This window comes from Oncorhynchus gorbuscha, linkage group LG12 (genome assembly GCF_021184085.1).
Source record: "Oncorhynchus gorbuscha isolate QuinsamMale2020 ecotype Even-year linkage group LG12, OgorEven_v1.0, whole genome shotgun sequence".
NCBI classification, from domain to species: domain Eukaryota; kingdom Metazoa; phylum Chordata; class Actinopteri; order Salmoniformes; family Salmonidae; genus Oncorhynchus; species Oncorhynchus gorbuscha.
Genome location: NC_060184.1, coordinates 74,367,311 through 74,389,215, shown reverse-complemented (window position 1 = coordinate 74,389,215; position 21,905 = coordinate 74,367,311). Strand labels below are relative to the sequence as shown.

The 21,905-nt window shown below is 39.3% G+C and overlaps 2 protein-coding genes across 8 annotated transcripts; one reads left to right on the top strand and one right to left on the bottom strand.

The window, feature by feature from the left end:
* Positions 1-940: 940 nt before the first annotated feature.
* LOC123991391 (transcription factor AP-2-alpha-like) lies at positions 941-13,066 on the bottom strand. 6 transcript variants are annotated; one of them, XM_046292946.1, is made up of 7 exons: positions 12,944-13,066; positions 8,278-8,712; positions 7,112-7,163; positions 5,231-5,456; positions 4,543-4,661; positions 2,789-2,930; positions 941-1,955 (listed from the first exon to the last, which is right to left on the bottom strand). In XM_046292946.1, exons 1-7 carry the CDS (start codon positions 13,028-13,030, stop codon positions 1,673-1,675), a joined length of 1,344 nt encoding a protein of 447 aa, XP_046148902.1. In that variant the 5' UTR covers positions 13,031-13,066; the 3' UTR covers positions 941-1,672. The 6 variants fall into 6 exon arrangements, with proteins under 6 accessions (XP_046148902.1, XP_046148903.1, XP_046148904.1 ...); XM_046292947.1 differs by having other exon boundaries at positions 8,296-8,712; XM_046292948.1 differs by lacking the exon at positions 12,944-13,066 and adding an exon at positions 11,100-11,251.
* A 5,126-nt stretch (positions 13,067-18,192) lies between these two features.
* Positions 18,193-21,251, top strand: LOC123990282 (transmembrane protein 14C-like). Of its 2 annotated transcripts, none has more exons than XM_046290872.1 (5): positions 18,193-18,320; positions 20,263-20,336; positions 20,491-20,592; positions 20,805-20,892; positions 21,011-21,251. In XM_046290872.1, the coding sequence occupies exons 1-5, from the start codon at positions 18,208-18,210 to the stop codon at positions 21,069-21,071; spliced, it is 438 nt and encodes a 145-aa protein (XP_046146828.1). In that variant the 5' UTR covers positions 18,193-18,207; the 3' UTR covers positions 21,072-21,251. The 2 variants fall into 2 exon arrangements, with proteins under 2 accessions (XP_046146828.1, XP_046146829.1); XM_046290873.1 differs by lacking the exon at positions 18,193-18,320 and adding an exon at positions 18,351-18,462.
* Positions 21,252-21,905: the final 654 nt, after the last annotated feature.

The following is a 21,905-nucleotide window of genomic DNA, read 5'->3' as shown; positions in this document are numbered from 1 at the left end:
ATAACAGATATCCACATTCCGACTTATTTGCAATATCAATTAACTTAATGCAGTTGAAATAAGTTATATTCCAACTGGACGCTGTCAAACAACACAAATAATTACAGACAGCCTCGTAGTAAAAAATATATATTTGATGCATATCTTAAAACAAACAAAAAAAACAGAGTGTTAGGGAATGGCAAGTGTAATAACCTTCAACACAGCCGTGTACATCTCACTGATTTTAAACAACGGTTTCGCTTGAGGGCTGGCGCTTCACACACGCATCAAACACCAATGTATTCATTGTTTTCTGTGTCATTTGGCAGGGTAAAAAGCTCCGCTGCGGTTTTGAATGATCCTGTGCTATGAACTATGAGTTGAAAGTATATGTGCTTTTTTTTTTACTATAGCCTACTTGAGGGAAACAATGGGTTCAGCTGCTTATTGCAAGGAGCAATTGTCAGGGGACAGTTAAACGCAATTACTGTAACCGGGCTGAATAAAAAAAAATGCCAAGAACGAAAATACACCCGGGCGTATATCAACCACGGAATAAAATCATTAAAAGATATGAATACAAATCGACATGAAGCGTATCAAATATTTATTTTTTTCTGGGCAACAAAGGACTATAATACATTGACAGGCATGGGAACTATTGCCAGCAGAGGTCTATACAATACAGCTAAAACCGCCTCCAATTTGGACATACAAGATACCAGGTGGTCCCAAATGTTTTGAATTTCTTTGAACATGAAAAAAAAAATCTAAAGACAATATCAATTTATTGCTTTTATGGTGCTTCAAGGGAAGAACAAGAGGTGAGACGTATTCTGATTGGCACAACACATAAAACCTTGTATTAAAACAAGAAAGTAGAAACACAAAATAGTTCTTATCAGGATATCGCGTATGCTCTTTTCAACAACAACAAAAAAACGGAATAGAATAAGGATGATAGAGAGAAATGGAGGTTTATTTCTATTACATTTGTTCACTTGCTTCAATGTCGCCTCAACATGCTACAAGAGGGCTGAATTGAAATATCCCAGAGAAAAAAAATACCCCAAACTTGTTTTCTAAGAACCATAAAACCACATGAAGAACTAACCGAATATTTAAACCCACTAAAACAGGAGGCAACAGATAAATAAAAAATAAAGTTTCAACAGACGCACCATATTTACAATTCCCATTAAATTACAGATAAATAAATATATACATACATGAACACAGATTCCCTTATATAACCGTGAATCGTGTTGAAAGTTCAAGTTGGTCATTTGGAGTGAGAGTCTGTAACTGAAGTCATGACATGTAAATGTGGATTTTTCAAAGTTTATTATTCACAATACTGATAATAATTCATCCTCTTTTAGCCTCTTTTTTTTGTCATACGGCTACAATCGTAAATTGAGATATAATGGTCGCTGGATTGCAATCCGTTGCAGCTCATAAAAGGAGGGAGCAGGCCTACATAAAAAGTCCTCCGTGTGGCAGAGACCTTTCTCTCTCTGGAGCTGTGAATTATGGTGGGCATCTTGCACGTCGCTTTCCGAAAATCCAAAGTTGAATGATAGTAAAAACAAACATGTAAAATCATCGCGAGATCAGGAAGTGGCCCGTTTACTTGATCAATAGTATCTATATGTATTTATAATATTTATATTGGGCTTTCAGGTGAGAATCATTTTCTGTGCTTCTCGTCTTTGTCTCCGCCTTTAGTGCCGCTGTCTGAGTGACTATTGTTGTTCAGGTACATTTTGTCCATGGCTTTAATCGCCTCCGTCAGATAGTTCTGGAGAGCGGTGAGGGCCGCGCACATGGCCGGGGTCCCGAATCCGTGAGAAATGAGACTGAAATGGGTCAAGCAACTCTGAATCCCTGGCTCAAGTATAGGTTGTGGTCGAGAATTCCCCAAGGGAGTACGGTCCTGGGAAAGCAGGTCTGTGAACTCTTTGCATATTTGCCTAAAAGGGGAGACAATATATGTGTTAATTACAATCATAATGCCAGTCTGCCCCTAATATAAATTCAGTATACAAGAGTTGTCCAAAAATCCTATTCATTTGATAGAATGTATATAGTTGTTAGCACAACATATTTGCTCAAAGTGACGTAGGCTATAGGCTACGTGTGATAGGCCTACTGTAGTGTCGAAATGTTTTAATGCAGTGGGGAAAGGTTATGTTGGCGTAGAACCAGCTATGTGTCAATGCAAACGCAATCACAGCAAACAAAATGGTTGCGTGTGGATGAGGCCTGCTCAATAGACCGACCAATGACAGTACACTCCAGTTTGGATAGGCTAATACAGGCCGATTCGTCCACGTGTTTTATTTCATGCTTACGCACCATGATAAACATGTGTGGCATGAATCAAATGAAAAAGATAGTTGGGATTTTAAATTCAGTTAGTTGACAGGGTGAAATTCCAAAAGTGTTTGTTCATTTGAGCATTTTGTCGCGTGCATAACATCACGTGATGACTTATCCGGCGCATTAGAAGCTCAAATATTTTGACGTTAGTCGATTAATTTGTATCCAATCATTTTTTGTTGGTCAGTTGTAATGTGTCACATTCATTCAGAATGCAATAAATTAGTGGGAAAAAAAGACTACAATGTAACCCAAATATCAATGCCAAAAATGTAACACTAGAAATCCATGTGAAACCTATCAAAAAGCCTTCAACAAACGACCATCCATTTGAGTTTGTGTTTGCAAACACTGTCGATGTAAACATGAGAATGACTTGAAAACATGTTTGGGGACATACGAAATGTGATAACATAACACTTACTTCGTTGCCAATAACATGTTCTTTCTTTGGACGTGTTCGTTTGGGTCGGAATGCTGGCGGTTTGTATATTCCGCTACTGCCTTGGCTGGAAACTCAGTCTCGCATACATAACCAAAGTCTCTGGCAAGATGCACTGCTTCGCCTAAGAAGGAAATAATGGATTGAGTGTATAATATATTGCTCTGAATTGGTGACATCAAATATAGACCAATTAACACTTCCACTTATCAGATGATGAATCTAATGAACGTCTTTGGCCAAAGAGAAGGCATTATTATCGTATCCATGTCCAAAGCAGTAGGCTATATAGCACCTGTAGCATTCCTTCTTTCACATTATGGAACACAATTTAATGTTATTAATACAAGTCAGGCACCATACGTCCTTTTGAGAGAAGAGTTCACTACCAGGGAAACACTACAACAATGTTATAAATAGCGTCGTGCACAACACCATGACATCGATTAGACATCCCTAAACATTATTGAAAGTCCATACGATAATGTAACATAGGAAAGCAATTTTAAAAGGCTATATACGTAAATCTCGCTCCGACATATTTTAGCTTTGAGAATTATAGGTTCATTCCATTGAGGTCTGCCTTTTTTGTTGATTTTGGTTTTCATTTCCTGAAACAGTTGGGATTTTACTGCGGGGCTTCCTGACATAAATCTCAACTCCAGAAGAACGCATGCGCGCCAATTACCGTCAAAGCTCATGTCCAGTAAACTCATTTTTGTCGTTTCCATAAAATGGAGCGGATCATAAACAATAACAGCACTTCAGAAAAAAGCATAGTCTTTTCACTAAATAACCGAGAGCCTTCATACCCCCCCCCCCCCTTATCGCAAAGAATCGTACATTTGTTCAGCCTCATTACCATACAGCACCAAATTTCAATGAAGCACAATGAATATTGCATTCACTCTTCGGCTGTAATGATTAAGAGGAACCAATGAACCATCCCATGCTTTCACCTTTAAAACCCACAGCTCACCAAATACCACCGCGATGAATAATAACGGCTCAATTTTGCAAGCAACATTTCTTTATTCAATAGCCAATGCCATGATCACAGTACACCGTAAATGACTCATTTATATTATTTAATAGGCTCACAACATATAGTTCCGCCATAGGTCAGTTCCACTTCCATCACAGAGAAAGAACGAGCCCAGTGTAAATAATAGGTGACCAGTAGCTGTAGCCTAGTAGTAGCCTTGGCCTACTAGAATTCTTACTACTAGCCTACTAGTACTATCTTAATAATAATAAACGCCCTATAACACTGATCATGATAACAAGCCACTAAAATAAATCAATATAATAAATCAATCGATCCACTTCTGCCAGAGGTGAAACAGCTCCACACTCCCGCTAGACAATAAATAAACAAATGCCCATAATCCGGCTTCAACAGCGATCCTAATTCATCTGGCACAAACTAGGCCAGCAAGGCTAACCGACTCCTACCTCCAATGTAGTAGCCTAGCCTTAGGCCCATGCACTTTTACAAAGAGAGGATTGCACACAGGTAGGCTAAATACACAGGCCAATGTTGCGTAAAGCCTCTAGAATAATTACCATCATCATCATCATCATCTCACTCAAAAATACACAGATATATGCATTATTGGTTTGCAAGGCCGGCCCAAATTACACTGACGTACTGATTTCGAATGTTCCCCCTGAAACCGTTCAAAGCACCTGCTATCGCCGGAACCGGAATTCAGATAATTTACAATGCAATTTACCTTCAACTAGTGACGTCAGCAGGGTAACGTTTGCAGCCTTGCGTCTACCTGCAGGTAGATTTAATCCAATTTTATCCAATTTCTCTCTGAGGGACCTTCCGCCATTCTTAGACTTGGCTCTGTAACAAGAAAGTAAAAATAGCTTGTATGAATAGGCTAATTTATAAAATATTTTTTCAACACTCAATTGGACACACTATCTGATCCAAAAAGAGTTTAATTAATATTATTTAATCAAAAAAGATAACTATCTATTTGGCATCGTATTTCTTTCATGTGCTTCTGTAACTATATATCGGTGTCTATAGGCCTGTTTGCGTGTCAATATAGGCTATGCATTGTCAACTCACTGAAACGGATTTATTTGAGTAAATACACAATATACAGCCAAAATACTGGCTTTGCGTCTAGCTTAGAATCAATAGACCGAACATTACAGTAGTTTACTTTTGGTGTAGGCCTATGTGACGTGCTTAAACATGTGTTAGAGGGTTGAGGGTAAGGCCAACAGGCCTACATTCATTTGTGGGCTACATTGCGAGAAAACTAATTCAGTGTGTGCGTAAAGTTCATATGGAATTTAACAGTCTGCCGTTAAGCCTGTTTTAAAAGCAGGAGGTGTCACGCTTGGTCGATTTAAATTATTCGTGGAATAAAAAATTAGAAGAGACATTAAAGTCCGGCTCACCTTCTTAGCACCCCGCCCAGCAGTGACGCGTTGAGGCACTCAGGCGGCGAGAGGCGTCTCTGCACTTCCGCCACCGTGACCTTGTACTTTGATGTGGAGCTAAGCAGAGACAATCGACCCGGTACAGAGCAGAACACTTCGTTGGGGTTTACCACACCGCCAAAAAGACCGTCCTTATTTATCCCAATGGTGGAGACATTGTTGTTCTTTGATAAAGAAACTGGACCTAGGGAACACAAAGACCAAGTTCAGTGAATCTCATTCAATGTAGACCCTTAACCATATCAGATCAATATCAAACGCAGTGTGTGTGCAGAGGTCTACACAAAATTCAAACAATGGGCATAGGGTAGGCTATGACAGGCCAAATCATGATGATAATATTAACACGAATCATAACACATTATATAAACAGACCTAATAATAATATTCATAATAATATATGTATTGTTTTCTTGTTGGTGTTATTAGGCATCTGCACAAAGGGCTAACCATTGCTAAAAACTATTGTATCGTATTTTAAGGCTTTGTTACAGGCCTATAAACCCTATATTTGTTTAGGATGGGCTATATATTACGTTTGACCTCTGAAACATTGCACATTTCTGCAGACACACGCGCACTCTCTATGTTGCAAATGTACAATACACACACATCACGCTGAGAGAAGCTGATTTTCAAATATCCATGGTCCCCCTTAAAAATACATTCGTGCGTGTGATTTCTCTTTGCAGGGTTCACCGTTTTGTGTGCAGGAACCGGAGACAAAGGGACTAGCCTTTTGGATAGATCACTTGTGACATTAAGAGCTCAGGGGAGGCTAATAGAGACAATAGAAGCTAAACGAACTCTTGAGATTACTAATATAAGAGCCAATTATCATGCTGACGCGGAAAGAGCATCTCTCAAGATTCATCCTCAGCGCAACTAATGTGACTTGACAAAAGAGTCTACATGGCGAGAGGAGTAACATTCAACCTGACCATGGAGTAGGTCTCAGACGCCCGAAATGGTCTTACAGTATAGGAGAAAACATTTCAATCCACACGCAATTATGCTAGGCCCATCTATATAATGCAACCCCGAACGCATTATTCCACAAACAACCGCAGCTATGGAATTGGACTCTATAAATGGTTTAGAGACCTTGCCTATTTTTGCAGGTTGAGATTTGTTCCACCTTGATGCAGGATCTGGTATCATCTTGATACTGAATACATACAGCATTAACAACTGCCATGTTAGATTTGCTCCTGCGGTGCAAAGAGAACTACTCACTGGACACAGACGTCGCTTCAACCTCTAGTTTTGATTTACATTTGGCTGCGTTGTCATCTAACGTGAATTAAACGTGAAATCAACATTTTAAAAAGTAATTGGATTTAGGTTCAAAGTTGGCTAAAAAAATACACATATCATATATGTAATATATGTAATATATATAATATATAATATATATATATATATTATGTTGATTACATCTTCTATTGATTACTTTTTTCAAATAATATCAATTTTCCACGTTGACAACATCGCATAGATTTTTTTGGTTGAAATGACGTGGACAGTGGGTAGCCTATAGGCCTATATATGACATCGAGCGAAAAGGATGCAACACATTAAAACCTATAGGATACAGCATAACCTATATAGGGCATAATCGTATCTGACTACTTTGAAATGCTGACATTGGCCTTCATTGATTAAACATGTGCAGTTAGTTTGATGCACTCGAGCTCACGTATTAAAAAACACTGCGGCATGAATCCATTTGGTTCAGTGAAGCCTTAGCTACCGCATCGAGCTCCCGAGCAGAGTGGTGGACTGGTGTGGTGTTCAGCTTGTGCAACCAGGCATGGCATCTCGAAGGAAACTGCTTACCTTTTTTAATTACTGTCTGGTCTGGGATGTGAATTCCTTGATCCTCAATATGCTGCAACACACAGATGCACAAACACTATTTAATATAGAATACAATGGAATGAATCTTACATGTCATGCTGTTTGCAAAAGGCTGGCGTGTAGCCCACAATCAGACAATATGGGGGGGAGCCTATAGGTTACCTGTTATTATTTTCAATAAAGAGGAAGGGTTATTGTCTACAGCTGTCGGGCAGGGTGCGTCGTGCACACCAGACTTAAATAACGCCTCAATAATCGTGACCTGATTCCATCCACAGATTGGCTACTTACGAATAAATATTAATTATATTAGGAATAACGGTGTTATTACAAGGCGTGCACGCTAATTGGCGATTAGGCCATTGTTATCAATAAAACAAAACGATTCCTCACTATAGATAGACCCTTTACTTATTCCATTTCTTCGTATTACCCGCTGAGCGATGGAACTTCATCTAAAACATGGTGCTCAGTTAATGTGTAAAACTCCCGAGTGGACTATTGTATTATTATAGCTCACAGACACCCACTCGTATCCGGACTTGAACGAGTCTTTTCAATGAGCACAATTAAATTAAATATGAAGGGAGGATATTCAGAATCACGTCAAAAAAATTGACAGGGTATATGAATCAACAATCCGTGGTATACCATCCATTTTGTGAGAGGGGTTTGAGATCAAGTTATAGTCCTCAGAGCTGCAGTTTAGATCTGTTCAGCTTAGGGTAAGTGTTATTTATAACACTATATATATTTTCAGTGGAGGGGGGTAAACAAATTATCTCTAATAAGGCTAATAACGTGCAAACACAGCTAGAAAATATAGACTGAATAATCCAGGCCTGTATAACATGTTTGACTCGAAGGCGTTTGTAAAAATCAAATTACATTCGTATAAAAAGTCCTCTGTCAATTAAAGTAAATTAAGGGCATAATCTTTTGCTATTTCTGCATTTATAAAATTGAGTCATAAAATGTAGGCCTTAACATTTAATACAGAGCTGCCAATGTACAGCAACAAACTTTAAGGCTACGCGTGTAATAATAATGTATAAATCGTTATAAAATAATATAACAACAATTATTCTGATTATAATATCAATAATGTGAAAGTAATAATGTAATAGTAATAATAATATAATTACCAAATAATGCTGAATTACCTGAACATCTTCTAAAGAGTGATGTATTCCATGGATTGGGATAGAATCTGAGAGTCCCGTATCGAGTCCGTGGCCCGACGGCAGGAGCACTTCTCTCCGGTACTCTCTACAGAGCTGATGGGGCAGGCCGCGGTGCTGGTGCAGCAAAGTGCTCTCCTGACTTTGCCTCTGGCCCGGCCAGCCAGGGTGCTGTGGCTGCGGCTGAGCATGCAGGGAGTTGAGGGAGTAGGGGTCGTTGACGTGCGAGTAGGGGTCCTGAGACTGGGAGTAGATGGGCTGGTAGGGTGGGGGGAAGTACGGTGGCTGGAAGTCGGAGTTTGGGGTGTGGGAGAGCGGAGGAGCACTATACGGAGACTGGCCCACGCCTCCCAGCTGAGGTAGTCTGGCTGTCCCATTGCTGGTACCGTCGTGACGATCCTGCAGGAAAAAGGAATCGTAGAAATTAAACCTTTTTAAACCCTCCATTTTACCCGTTTTCACAGGGACTTTTATGGACTGTCACCTAACATCAGGCCTATTGCGTGTGTATCCAAATTTGTTGGTTGACATTAAATAAACTATGGCCAATATTGAATTAAATCAGATCCCTGTTGAACGGATGAATACTATCCTAATAATAATGCTAGTAATACTAATGATACCAATAATAACAGTGATAATTACTGTAGGCCAATAATACATTCGTATTGGATCGTTTTCGGAAAATAAATAAATGAATAGGCCTACAGTTGACATATTTCGATACTGATGTCAAATGTGAGATATTTGTTTGGCTTAAATTGTCTGGATGCTATTTTACCAAAACAATTTGATTCAATAAATGCAACAATCGGAGTCTGAATGCAGCATGGAGTATAGGCCTATCTCAGTCTTTGCCAAGGAGTCCAACTTACCATCGCGGAAAAGCTGTGCACTAACATCTGCGAAGATTTTCGAGCGATTCAAAAATGTATTTTTCTGAATAAAAACGTTGACAAATCAAAGAAAATTTACGAGCAAACAAAATAAAGCCAGCAACAACACTGCTGAAAGATCACGTAGCCCAATGTTCAGATAAGCATCAGCGAAGAACGATAATCCATCAGAATTTGATTAAATTCCCTCTATCCTTCATTCGATTCTAAAATGCAGTGTTTTTTGTCTTGCGGATGTATGTTTAAAGTTTCTTGTATCCCTGTTCGTCCGTCTGGCTCTATCACTGCTGTTCCTTCGCTTGAGCTCTATTAGCAAAGAGCTGCTTCTTCCCTTGGACTCCTAATAGCAGATATTCATGACTATTAATATTAGGCTACACGAATTCTTAATAAGGGTAGAATGGTCGGAAATCGAGCGTGAAGCAAGGAACCAACTCAAGGCAGAGTCTGCACTAAATGACGTCCATTGAATGAGGAATCAGTATATCTAATCAGAGATGAGAAGAGAAAGAGGGAGTGAGTGAGGAGGGGAGAGAGAGCGGGAGACAAAAAGAGGGAGATTCTCTTGCGTCTGACGAATCAGAGAGAGGAGAGGAGGGGTTTAAAAGGTTCGAGGGCAAACAAAAGTGAAAGAAAGACAGAATGAAGGGGTGACCAGAGAGAGAGAGAGAGAGAGGAAGACCCATGGAAAGAAACAATGTGCACCTCTGATTCGTGTGAAAATCCAGCAAACGCTGAGGGCATCTCGGCTGGCACATTTCTACTGTTCAGAGGGCGCTTGTCTGCTCGCCTTTGTTTTCCAATTCAGATTCTGACGCCTCGCGTTCCATGGCCCTTCCCGAATATCTCAAATGAATGAATCCTCGGTTATTCGACTTCAAACTACGCCATCCAAGCTAACATTAACTTGGAACAAATATATTACAAAGTTCTCAAACGGATACGCACCTCACAAGCTTATGAAATGTACTTTCCCCTACTAACCTATTTGCACGCGACCGTTTTGACAAAACAGCGAAAGTCCCCTTTATGAAAACACCGTGTAGTTAACACTTATTTCTATTAACAGAAACAGGTATGTTACCCGTAAATTAAACTGGATTTGAGATAATCACAAATTCAAGCCCAGCGTTTCTTCCCTGCTCTAGACGAGACTATGTTCCTTCTCCAGACCCGGGCAAAAACATGTTCAACTGGATTCACCGCTCCTAAACAACTGCCTGATATGACTGCTAAACTTTCTGTGTGTGCTATAATAACAACCACTCAGCCTGTACACGAGCTAAGGGCTTGAAATGCACCGACTTCTTTCATCAGAATATTAGGGATAGGCGTCCCATAATTTATTTTATATTTAAACACATTATTATAAACAAACTTTTTTCGATGATAGTTAGAAAATGCATGTTGAGTATGTCTCCCTAAGTACATTATCTTACATGAAATGTATAGGCCTACATTTGACTCATTGTTCAGCAATGATTTTTGATCAATCCTATTAAACGCAATTTCGTAAAAAATTATATAAACCGTTTTGTCTCTGTTATTGCCTGTGCATGAGGTTTGACAAGTATTAATATACTTCCTTGCATTGAAAATGTATGATTATATGACTGTTATGATGATGATATTTATTACAATATTTGCGTTATAAATATTGAAACAGCAAAATGTATATTTTTACACAATAAAAACTGTAATGAGTATATATCAAAATAGAAACATATCGAACATATGAAATAAACCAGTATGCATTTTTATATCCTTCAGTTGAATTAAATATGTTTCCTGACAAATGTCAAAACAATTCCAAATTTTGACGAAATACAAATAAAACTGCACGCCATTAATGACATGAAAACGGCAATAAATCAAATGTGAGCCTCTTACCTCGTAATCTTCATATTTTATATTGTCAGTTAATTTCCAAAGCATTTTCATGGGTTGTGGTGGGTCTTGAGAGCGCCTCTCCTTGTTCTACACAGTGAATTGTGCTCCAGCTGAAACTATTTTAGGTGAACTTGGCTGTCTGCGCTCTGAGATCTCCCTCTAATGGTGGAAGTAAAAGGCTCGCGCACCACTGTACTAACATTCGCATTCCCTCATTAGCATATCAACAGCCGCTTGATTCCATCTGCCCTACACCAATGGACAACACAGGTAAAACTGGAGAGAGACTACACATGTATTTAATTCTCCCACATCCAATGACAATATACAGCACGAACTGAGCGTAAGCATTAAATATGACAAAAGGACAAAAACAAAACCTGCACCTAGGCAGAAGTGTGAACGTTCATCATTATGATGGATATGACCAAACTAATAATTGGATAATACGTGTCATATCTTATATTCATTTGCTTTACTTTTCTTGCATATTCCGTTTTAGCAGATGTTGTTTGATGAGAATATTTACACACACATGGCCTAACCTATGATATAATCGGTCTCTGTATCTTCAACTTGCCCTGAAGAGCGTGCCACAATATGCCAAATACTCTCTCTACTATTCTCTTAATACCTGCTTTTCGTAACCTGTTGTTTTAGATGTATTTAGACAATGAGAAGCTATTCTGTCACTTTCATGTAAAAGAGGGTCCACTCTAAAGTAGCTATACAGTTCCATTGACGACATGGAAGAGCGACGTTTTTGGAATGTCAATAATTAACACAACAAAACAGCTTGTTTAATGTGAATGAGGGTCTAAAGTATTTGATCTCAGTCCCGTCGCCGGCGAAGTTGAGCACCAGGGGTTTCGGGTCAAGAACCAGGTCGCCAGCTCTAGATTACCATTGTTTTTGGTGGGGTACTTTTATAACCAGTTGTTATTAGAGACAGGACCCATGAAACGAGCTCACAATGACAACTATCGTCCAGGTAAAAGTGCCTTAGAAATTGTGGGATGTGTGCTGCGGTGTTGATTTTAGAGGTGTTGTTCTTTCGGAGAGTGAAACCTAAATCTCACCATGGCTTGTGTTACCGAACTCATTTTCACCGCGTTAGAACGTTCTGTTTTAAAATCTACGTTGAATTAGTATTTTAAAGCCCTTTCACCAGGCCAACATGCAACATACACAGTAATACATCGATCGGATAGATTTGTTTCGAACTTTGAGAGTCCTAGGCGACCTATAATTTTAGTATATGTTCTTTCAAGTGTTGGTTATTTACCATCGCAGAGACGAATCAACATATAAAATGAAAAGTTGGAGTATATTATGTATGACTGTGCTATTTTAATTGATTTTGTATTCACACTTTAATTTTTTTTTTAACTAAGCAAAGCAAAACAAAATGTCTGAGCACGGTTCTTTCAAATATATGTTTACTGTTCACACATTCCATATAGGCTATTCTTTGCTTCTTTATAAGGGACGGTTTTCTATTTTCTTAAACTGCTTGAGCGGTATAGCCTACTTACTATGCATCATGTTAAACAGACTTTCCCAAAGTTAGCACAACAGCCAATACGGTATTGTTAATCAGGGGAAAATGGGAACATTATTAACGCTTGAGGGAAACTAACACTGTACAAGTGAAAATGATTTAAACAATACCTATAGAATATAACTTTATTTATATTTAGGCTAAAGATAGTGCTACTAATTCTACAAGGCAATCGCTTATGGCCAATGCATTTCCCCAATTGTGTCCATAAATTCGACAAATTAAACTCCTGTAGTATGCACACGTTTCATAACACCTTTGTTTTTAAATAAACAACACATACCTGCCAATCTCCCATTTTGCCAATTATCGACATGATTTTTTCTTCAATCTGTCCTGATATGGTAGCTTGCATGTTGTGTAATCTCATTGAGCCTTCGGTCCCTAAAACAATTTGATCTTTTACCTGTGCTGAACGAGATTACCTCACCTGGCCATAAAAACCGTGTGGGCCACCTGGTGGCGCACGCGCAATGGACCGGGTGTGTAATCCTACCTGAAGTAGAGGTAATGGTCTCATGTGAATTTGCATTTGGGTCTCACTGCATTGAACATATGAGAGAAAAGGGTACAACAGCAACTTTTTTATGGGCTAACTGTTGTGGATAGGCCTACTCAGCGAGGTCAACATTATAACTTTGCTAGAGTTTTACAATTTTTACATGTATAAATAGTAAACTAAATTTAAAATCGTATTGATTTACAACACGTCCATACGTTTACTGTCAGTTGGTTGTAAAATATATATTCACATTCAAAATGAAACTGTATCAGGATGAAAATCTGATGGTTACGGTAACATCATTACTTACTTGGGATCACGGTTTATTTATCGACTGTTTATTTCCTAGTTATGTAAACTCCTCGGGAGGAACTCATCTTCATCGGGCACACAAACAACACCAAAAATAACAACACGTGCGCGCGCTGAGGTGATAAACGTATTTTCTTGTCATTTCTCACCGAGCACGTGTCGACTCTATGTCGTTGACCGCAACATGGATAGAGTCGACACGTGCCCGGTGTTGCACTGTCAGTTGCAGAATGGAAAGATATATGGCTTAAGCAATGGTATGTTATTTAGTTGATATACATATGATAAATAAACAATAATAACAATTGTGCTATGTCAAATTCAACAGTGACAACAGTAAGCTAGGCCTATATAGCATAAACAACAGGCCTTTACTTTTGAGCATACTTTTCCTAAGAAAACCCAGCTCAAGTTTCAAATAGACAGTCACACAATTTGTAACGCAAACACTCAAATATTTTAGATTACATTTTTTTTAACATTTAACTTGCACACTTCATTTGACTGTTGTGTTATAGTCTGTCATTGGAAACTGTATTCAACCTTGTATTCTATACATGTTTGAGGGAATATTAAAGTTTTACTTCAAAGACAATCGATTTGAGAAGAATGGAAGTACAAGTACAGATTAAATAGAACAATGTACAATATATTTCGGAGCAGCAAGGTGGACTGGAATACTGTGCACAGGAACGCTGCAAGTGTGTTGTGTGAGTTCTGGACAGGATACGTTTCAATGTTAATATCCAACCTGTTTGTCTAAGGCTTAGTTTCAACCGCTAGCACCCCTACCACGAGCCCCCGGCACAATTTCCGTTAAGCACCATAAAACCGTGCAAGATGCTTAATAGGCAACGATACTGAAACGACTGGTTGCACTTTTTGGGGCATTGCTATATCTCACCATTTAGTAAGGGTAATGCGCATGTAATGCGTCTTGCCAATAACAACACGACTGTATTATCATTATCATCATCAGTAGCTGTTGCATTTCAGATATTTAGATGTATTTCAGATGTTTACGTAATGAACAGTCCAATGCTAAAGAAATAATCTACTTCACAACATGACCTGTCATAGAATGTTTTTAACTCATATTTCGTGCTTAATTCTTATATACCCAAACCTTGGCGCATAACTTTATTCATTATCGTACAAGTAAGGCGTGATGAAACTATGCCTTATAGCTACGTAAATAAGAACAAAAAGGTTTGAAGCACTATAAATAAGGTGTAAAACAATTTACACAAAATTAGCCAATATTATATTCCTTCCCTCATGTGCTACAAATGTAACCAAGAAAATCTATGAAGAGTCCTCTCACATAATGTTATGAACTCTGGAGTTATAGATTTTGTACATACCCTATGTGTTTCGAGTGATGAAACAATCGTTATTCTCAAATGACGATCTCCACATTAATAAATTGTGGTCTTGCGCCATCAAGCGCTAAGAGAAAGAAGAGCACTACAGAAAGCCAGAGTTTCCAATTCAACGGTATTTGAAACCAAATGTATTGTGTGCAAAGGACATTCCAGTAAGAAATAACACGCTCAAAGCCTACCAGCTCAGTGCAGAGCACTTCACTGCAATGATCATTTAGTTTAATGAAATAGACTATATAAAAAAAAAACCTTTATATCAAGAATACGCTTTAATTATTCCCTATACTCGACTTAAACAAATATTTTTTTTATGCACCATTTCGTCTCATCCTAAAACCCTTCATAATGATAATACTCTTAGATTTGGCCCAGTATTCCTATTTATGAATCCCAGACAGATACAATCTGAGCACAGACATCGGCAGGTATATACATTAATTGATCTTCTTGCGCCATCTTTTGGCAGAAATTATACAACATAAAGACATTCTATTTACTGTACAATGAAAACAAAAACGATTTTCCACTTGGCTGTAGGGCCTACTGTAGTCGATTCACCAAGGCGCCGTTTCCCAGACCCTTGGTAGCGTTAAGATCAACGTTAGAGCCATCTTATGATGCATCTTTAGTAGTCGAGGTGTTTCCCAGAGCGTTAGTAACATGGCTTTTAAAAACCTTCCCACATCAGTGAACAGTGCATCATTATAGGTTTCTTTCCTGCCTTACCTCACAAGATATCATTATAAAACAATGTATAAGTGTTTTGTGTTAATGGGCATTATCAATAGATGATACATGTTTCATTTGGGTAATGAATAGGATGAAATGTAGGCTGATATTTGAAATATGTATTGGTAACATTTTGTCAAGCTTAATTTTATAACAATGATTGCCTCGCCTGGTTCACCAACTACTTCTCTGATGGAGTTCAGTGTGTCAAATCGGAGGGCCTGTTGTATGGGCCTCTGGCAGTCTCCATGGCGGTGCCACAGGGCTCAATTCTTGGGCTTACTCTCTTCTCTGAATACATCAATGAGGTCGCTCTTGCTACTGGTGAGTCTCTGATCCACCTCTACGCAGACGACACCATTCTGTATACTTCTGGCCCTTCTTTGGACACTGTTAACAATGCCATACAACTCTCCTTCCGTGGCCACCAACTGCTCTTAAATACAAGTAGAACTAAATGCATGCTCTTCAACCGATCGCTGCCTGCACCTGCCCGCCTGTCCAGCATCACTACTCTGGACGGTTCTGACTTTGAATATGTGGATAACTACAAATACCTAGGTGTCTGGTTAGACTGTAAACTCTCCTTCCAGACTCACATCAAACATCTCCAATCCAAAGTTAAATCTAAAATTGGCTTCCTATTTTGCAACAAAGCATCCTTCACTCATGCTGCCAAACATACCCTCGTAAAACTGACCATCCTACCGATCCTCGACTTCGGCAATGTCATTTACAAAATAGCCTCCAATACCCTACTCAAAAAATTGGATGCAGTCTATCACGGTGCCATCCGTTTTGTCACCAAAGCCCAATGACTGGAACGAACTACAAAAATCTCTGAAACTGGAAACACTTATCTCCCTCACAGATACATAGCCCATCTAGAATTTAACCCAAACAACTACCTCTAACCCAGTATTTGTATTTCTACTTTGCACATTCTTCCACTGCAAATCTACCATTCCAGTGTTTAACTTGCTATATTGTCTTTACCTCGCCACCATGGCCTTCTCTCTCTCTCTCTCTCTCTCTCTCTCTCTCTCTCTCTCTCTCTCTCTCTCTCTCTCTCTCTCTCTCTCTCTCTCTCTCTCTCTCTCTCTCTCTCTCTCTCTCTCTCTCGCTCTCTCGCTCTCTCGCTCTCTCGCTCTCTCTCTGACATTTACTCCTGAGGTGCTGACCTGGTTCCTCTAGGATTCTTCCTAGATTCTGCCCTTTCTATGGAGTTTTTCCTAGCCACCGTGCTTCTACATCTTTACTGCTTGCTGTTTGGGATTTTAGGCTGGGTTTCTGTACAGCACTTTGTGACATCAGCTGATGTAAAAAGGGCTTTATAAATACATTTGATTTATAGATTGTGACAATTTGGTTGTGTAACAGCAGTTTTATCTAGTTATGTCACTGACAGTCACTCAATTAGACATGTCAGCTAGCCAGGTATTTAAACTTGGAGTAATCATAGCCGAATACCGACCGGACACGCAGGGCACATCTCAGGGGCTTTGACCCCAGGGGGTCGCCATTGATTTTTGTTAGTCATTGTCACTCAGATATCATATTAACATGGCATAAGTCATTACAAAATGTTTAGAACTGCAGGAAATTAGCTTTAAATTAGCTTTTCTCTACCCCATGGCAAAATAGGTAGAATTGCAGAAAACTTGATGGGGGGGGGTCACTAAAATGTTTTGCTGTGAGGTGGGAAGTCCCCCAACCAAATATTACTCAGGGCCCCCAAACAATGAAGTTATCAATATCAGTATTACCATTTTTAAAAAGTAATGTAGAACAAAAACACGATAAATAGAAATAAGAATAACACAAGAAAGTAATATACAGGATCAGTTCCAGGGCCAGTGCCAATACAATATTTACTCTACCTGCACACGGTTTTCTCCACCTGTTGGTTTCAGAAACACTCACAAATTTGTCTGGTAAATAATGATGCATCTGGTACGATCAACGTTATGCTTTAGTTACATCGCAACTGGGAAACGAGAAACTGGGCATTTATTAAATATTCCACTTACTTAGGTAGGCCATATTAGCCATATTCTGTTTTGTCAGTATGCCTTGTGGTTACCATAGTGATCCATTCTGAACATATTGGACTAGTAACCGAAAGGTTGCAAGTTCGAATCCCCGAGGTGACAAGGTACAAATCTGTCGTTCTGCCCCTGAACAGGCAGTTAACCCACTGTTCCTAGGCTGTCATTGTAAATAAGAATTTGTTCTTAACTGACTTGCCTAGTAAAATAAATAAAAAATAAAATAAAAAAAGATGTCTAAAACACCTCACAAACAGTCAAATTCAACTCATTATTATGTGCATCATTTTCTGCGGATATGACTGTCTACATTAGGCCAATATTCTGAAAAGTAATTCATTGCAATTAAATAAATAGGCTACGCGATGTACTGTATTTCATCGATTATTTACAGGCCTTTAAAATATTAGGTTTCCCATTGTATATGTGCTTTAATTGGATGTTTTTATACATTTATTGTAGACACTTGAACAGAGCTTTTGTCAATTATTTTGATAGTGTCACTTCGTAAAACATTATAATTGGGGGTACATGGGATATGAGGTCCAGAGTGTTCCAGACAAATTAGGTTATGCTGTCTGCCATGTGGAGAAAAACTTCACTTCCCGTGGGGTCTTTGGCAGCGCGTCATTGCTACGATACGCACTACGAAGCAGCGTTGAAGGATACGCCAAAAGGAGCAAGGTTGTACACACGCTTGTGTTTTACTATTCATCCAAAGGTTTCCTAAATTTGACAATGTAGCCATCTGCCTTATAAATTAATGCCGATCGCACACATGGGCAACTCCATTGACTCAATGGGCACTGTTGTCTTAAACTGCTAGGTATGCTATGTCGCGCTCTGACTTGCAATTTTGTGGGATTGATTTACCGTCTTAAATGTTTCCCAACCGATACATTACAATGTACTGAAGAAAATATACAAATATAATATATATTTTTAAAAGGGATACATTGTAGCAACGTTGGGGCAATTAACTACAGTGTTCCACTGATAAATTTAGCTGGGACAGGCTACACTGTTACCAGAAGATAGTGACCCTCCCGTCACGCCTTTTTACCCTGAGCTGCTCTGGGGTCATGGACGCAATCATGGTTACATTAAGACATGGTGGAGCCTGCATGAGATAGGAGTTGAAAAATGTACTTCAATGTGCGGATGGGATATGCCACTGTACTCAAAAAATGTAATTTTATCCACACTGCTGCATATTGACATTTTAAATACTTCCAAGTTTTCCAAGAAAACTGCACTTTGTTCTCATGTTAGCTAGCATTAGCCACCGCAGTTATGGAACATGGTGTTGAACAGCAAAGGAGCTGATTGGCTGACACTGCCATTACAAAACGGCGGAGGTGGCTACTGCCAGCAAGCATGAGGACAAAAGGGGAAGTTTTCCGAAAAACGAATCCGTTTTTCAATCACCTCGATGGAACATTGTGCATAAAGGTCTAATTGAGTACAGTGATATATCCCATCCCTGCATTGAGGAACGTTTTCTGACGCATTTCTCGTGCCAGCTCCAATGTGTCTTAATGTAACCACGATTGCGTTCCGTTTAAAGTGCAGCTCAGGGTAAACAAGCATAACGGTAGGGTGGTGTCTTACGGCAAGCTACATTGTATCTAAGTGAACAGGGGTGTATCCATTATGTCTTGCAAGGGAAACCGTTGACCGTTTAAGAACCAAACTGAAGCAAACGAAATGGGGAGGAAACCTACCTGAATTTGTCCAATAGAAGCTCTTGTTTTTGTTTCAAAACATTTTCTGGATTAGTGGAAACCAAGACTGTTCTCAGGGCAGGTCTGCTGGTTCTGCCTAACAGAAGTTACTTTTCCTAACAGGTTAGGTGAATGAAGGGTAAGATAATTAGTTTACGGTTAGGATAAGCTAAAATGGTCCCTGACGCGACTCAAACGTACTTTTGTATATTTAGTGTATGTGGACGCCACTTCAAATTAGTGGATTAGGATATTTCAGCCACAACCGTTGCTGACAGGTGTATAAAATCGGGCACACAGCCGTGTGTAACCAATGTGAAATGGCTAGCTATTTAGCGGGGTGCGCGCTTTGGGATGAATTTGAGATTAATTGGAACGCCGACTGCGAGCCAGGCCTAATCTCCCAACATCAGTGCCCGACCTTGCTACTGCTCTTGTCGCTGAATGGAAGGAAGTCCCCGCAGCAATGTTCCAAAATCTAGTGGGAAACTTTCCCAAAGGGGTGGAGGCTGTTATAGCAGCAAAGGGGGGACTGACTCCATATTAATCTAATTTTGGCATGAGATTATCGACAAGCAGGTGTCCACATACTTTTGGTAATGTATGGTATCTAGCCACAACCAGGTCTGCCCTGAGAACACTCTGGGTTTCCACTAATGCGACATAACGTCTTGCAACAGAATCGGTGTAATCAATACACCTCAGTTTAGCGGTGAGCTACATTTTTGCAAAACAACAAACATGGCTATCTAACATATTTAACAGGCACATCTTGAGTTAATTAATGACTTGCTACATGTGTATCGTCGCCACATGCCCACTGCCAATTGTTCTGCAGTGGGTGTGGCAAATGGCGATTTTAGTAGCCTAACATTCTCTCTTTCCTTCGTTACATGTTCTAGAATGACTGATTGGGTTGGATATGGGTATGCAGCACTCATTGCATCCGGAGGAGTGATGGGCTATGTCAAAGCACGTATGTTTATTGTAGTGCCGTCATGTTAACTCAATTGAATAGAGTAAATTGTTTTTGTTTTTTCTAATGCATTGCAACATATGTCCAGTCTCTTGTGACAATGAACTGGTAACATGGTTTCCACTCTCCCCTGTACATCTTTTGGTGTCTCCAGGCAGTGTCCCCTCCTTGGCGGCAGGTCTCCTCTTCGGCAGCTTAGCTGGAGTTGGTGCCTACCAGATATCACAAGATCCTACAAATATTTGGGTGTCTCTAGGTTAGTAAACCTTTGATGTTGTCCCTCACTGTTTTGTGAATGTATCTCTCTGTTAAAAGTACAGTTTCTGTCACATTTAGACACAAGTATGTATACATATGTCTCGTCGCCCAGACCTCTCTTGATCACTACTTACTGACTTGTAGCTACTCGTGATGGTTAGTTTTACAGTAGACCTACTGCATCGAGTCAATTCCCCCTGTATCACACAGTCACATCAGGAGCCCTGGCAGGTGTGATGGGAAAGAGATTCTATGGTTCCAGGAAGATGATGCCTGCTGGAATGATGGCAGCAGCAAGGTAGCCAATCAACTCCCTTCTTTTTGTTGTTGTTGTTGTTTCAGGACTAGGAAATGGGTATGAGGATGATGCAGTATGAGATTACTTAACATGTTATTTTTGTCTCTACCTTGTGCAGTCTACTTATGGCGGGGAAGCTGGGCGTTGGAATGCTGCTGCAGAAGCCCCAGGAGTCATAATGCACTGAAATGAAGAAGAAGTTCACAGACACCGATGTCAAAATCACTGTCCTCTCGTGCTTTTCTACGGTCTTATATCGTTCACCAAGAATATCAGTCAGATATGTGAATGTTATTTTGGAAAAATGTATAATTGAACACTGATTTATGAAATAACAAGGACTGTCATGTGTTTTTGTTCATATTGTTACGCAGATTTGTCATTACGTTACAAGAGGTAAATGAACCGTGAAGTTGCGTATAAGCTTTATAAGATGGCCAGTGTTTGTTTATTTACCTTTTATATAAGTGTAGACTTCCATCATACATAATATAACTGAAGTCAATGCTGCTTTAGCCACTGATTCAGTAAATTACTACTCGGGATATATGAGCGATAAACCTTTACAATTTACAGTTTTTTAGGAAGAAATTCCCAATAAAATGTCCTTTGAGTTTAGTCATTTAAACATAATAGAAACAATTTACATTATAAAAATCTAGAATACAACATTTTAAAAAAATCTATTATCATAAACTAATTGCATGAGGCATGCCAGATGTCGGCATCCAACGGGTTTCAGGATGCGATTGTCTATGAGGGGTACTTTACAGCAGTGTTTCTTAAATTATTGGTCGGACCCAAAATGGACCCCGGGCATGTGAGAGGTGAGTCGTAAAATGATGAGAATACATCTATAATTACACATTTATTTCTTAATTTGGGTCGTTGGAGGACAATTTGAGTCATGGGAGGATTGACAATTTCTTGGGTCTTGAGCTGAAAAACATTTTTATTTTATTTTTAAGAACCCCTGTTTTAGAGCAAACGCATCAGCCTGTCAATCAGCAATT

Coding starts and splice junctions, on each gene's coding strand:
- LOC123991391 (XM_046292946.1), bottom strand. CDS start 13,030: ATGAGATTACACAACATGCAAGCTACCATATCAGGACAGATTGAAGAA. Junction 8,713..12,943: donor GCAAAATGGGAGATTGGCAG/GTATGTGTTGTT, acceptor TTTTTCCTGCAG/GATCGTCACGACGGTACCAG. Junction 7,164..8,277: donor AGGTAATTCAGCATTATTTG/GTAATTATATTA, acceptor TGTGTGTTGCAG/CATATTGAGGATCAAGGAAT.
- LOC123990282 (XM_046290872.1), top strand. CDS start 18,208: ATGCTGTCTGCCATGTGGAGAAAAACTTCACTTCCCGTGGGGTCTTTG. Junction 18,321..20,262: donor GATACGCCAAAAGGAGCAAG/GTTGTACACACG, acceptor TACATGTTCTAG/AATGACTGATTGGGTTGGAT. Junction 20,337..20,490: donor GATGGGCTATGTCAAAGCAC/GTATGTTTATTG, acceptor TGGTGTCTCCAG/GCAGTGTCCCCTCCTTGGCG.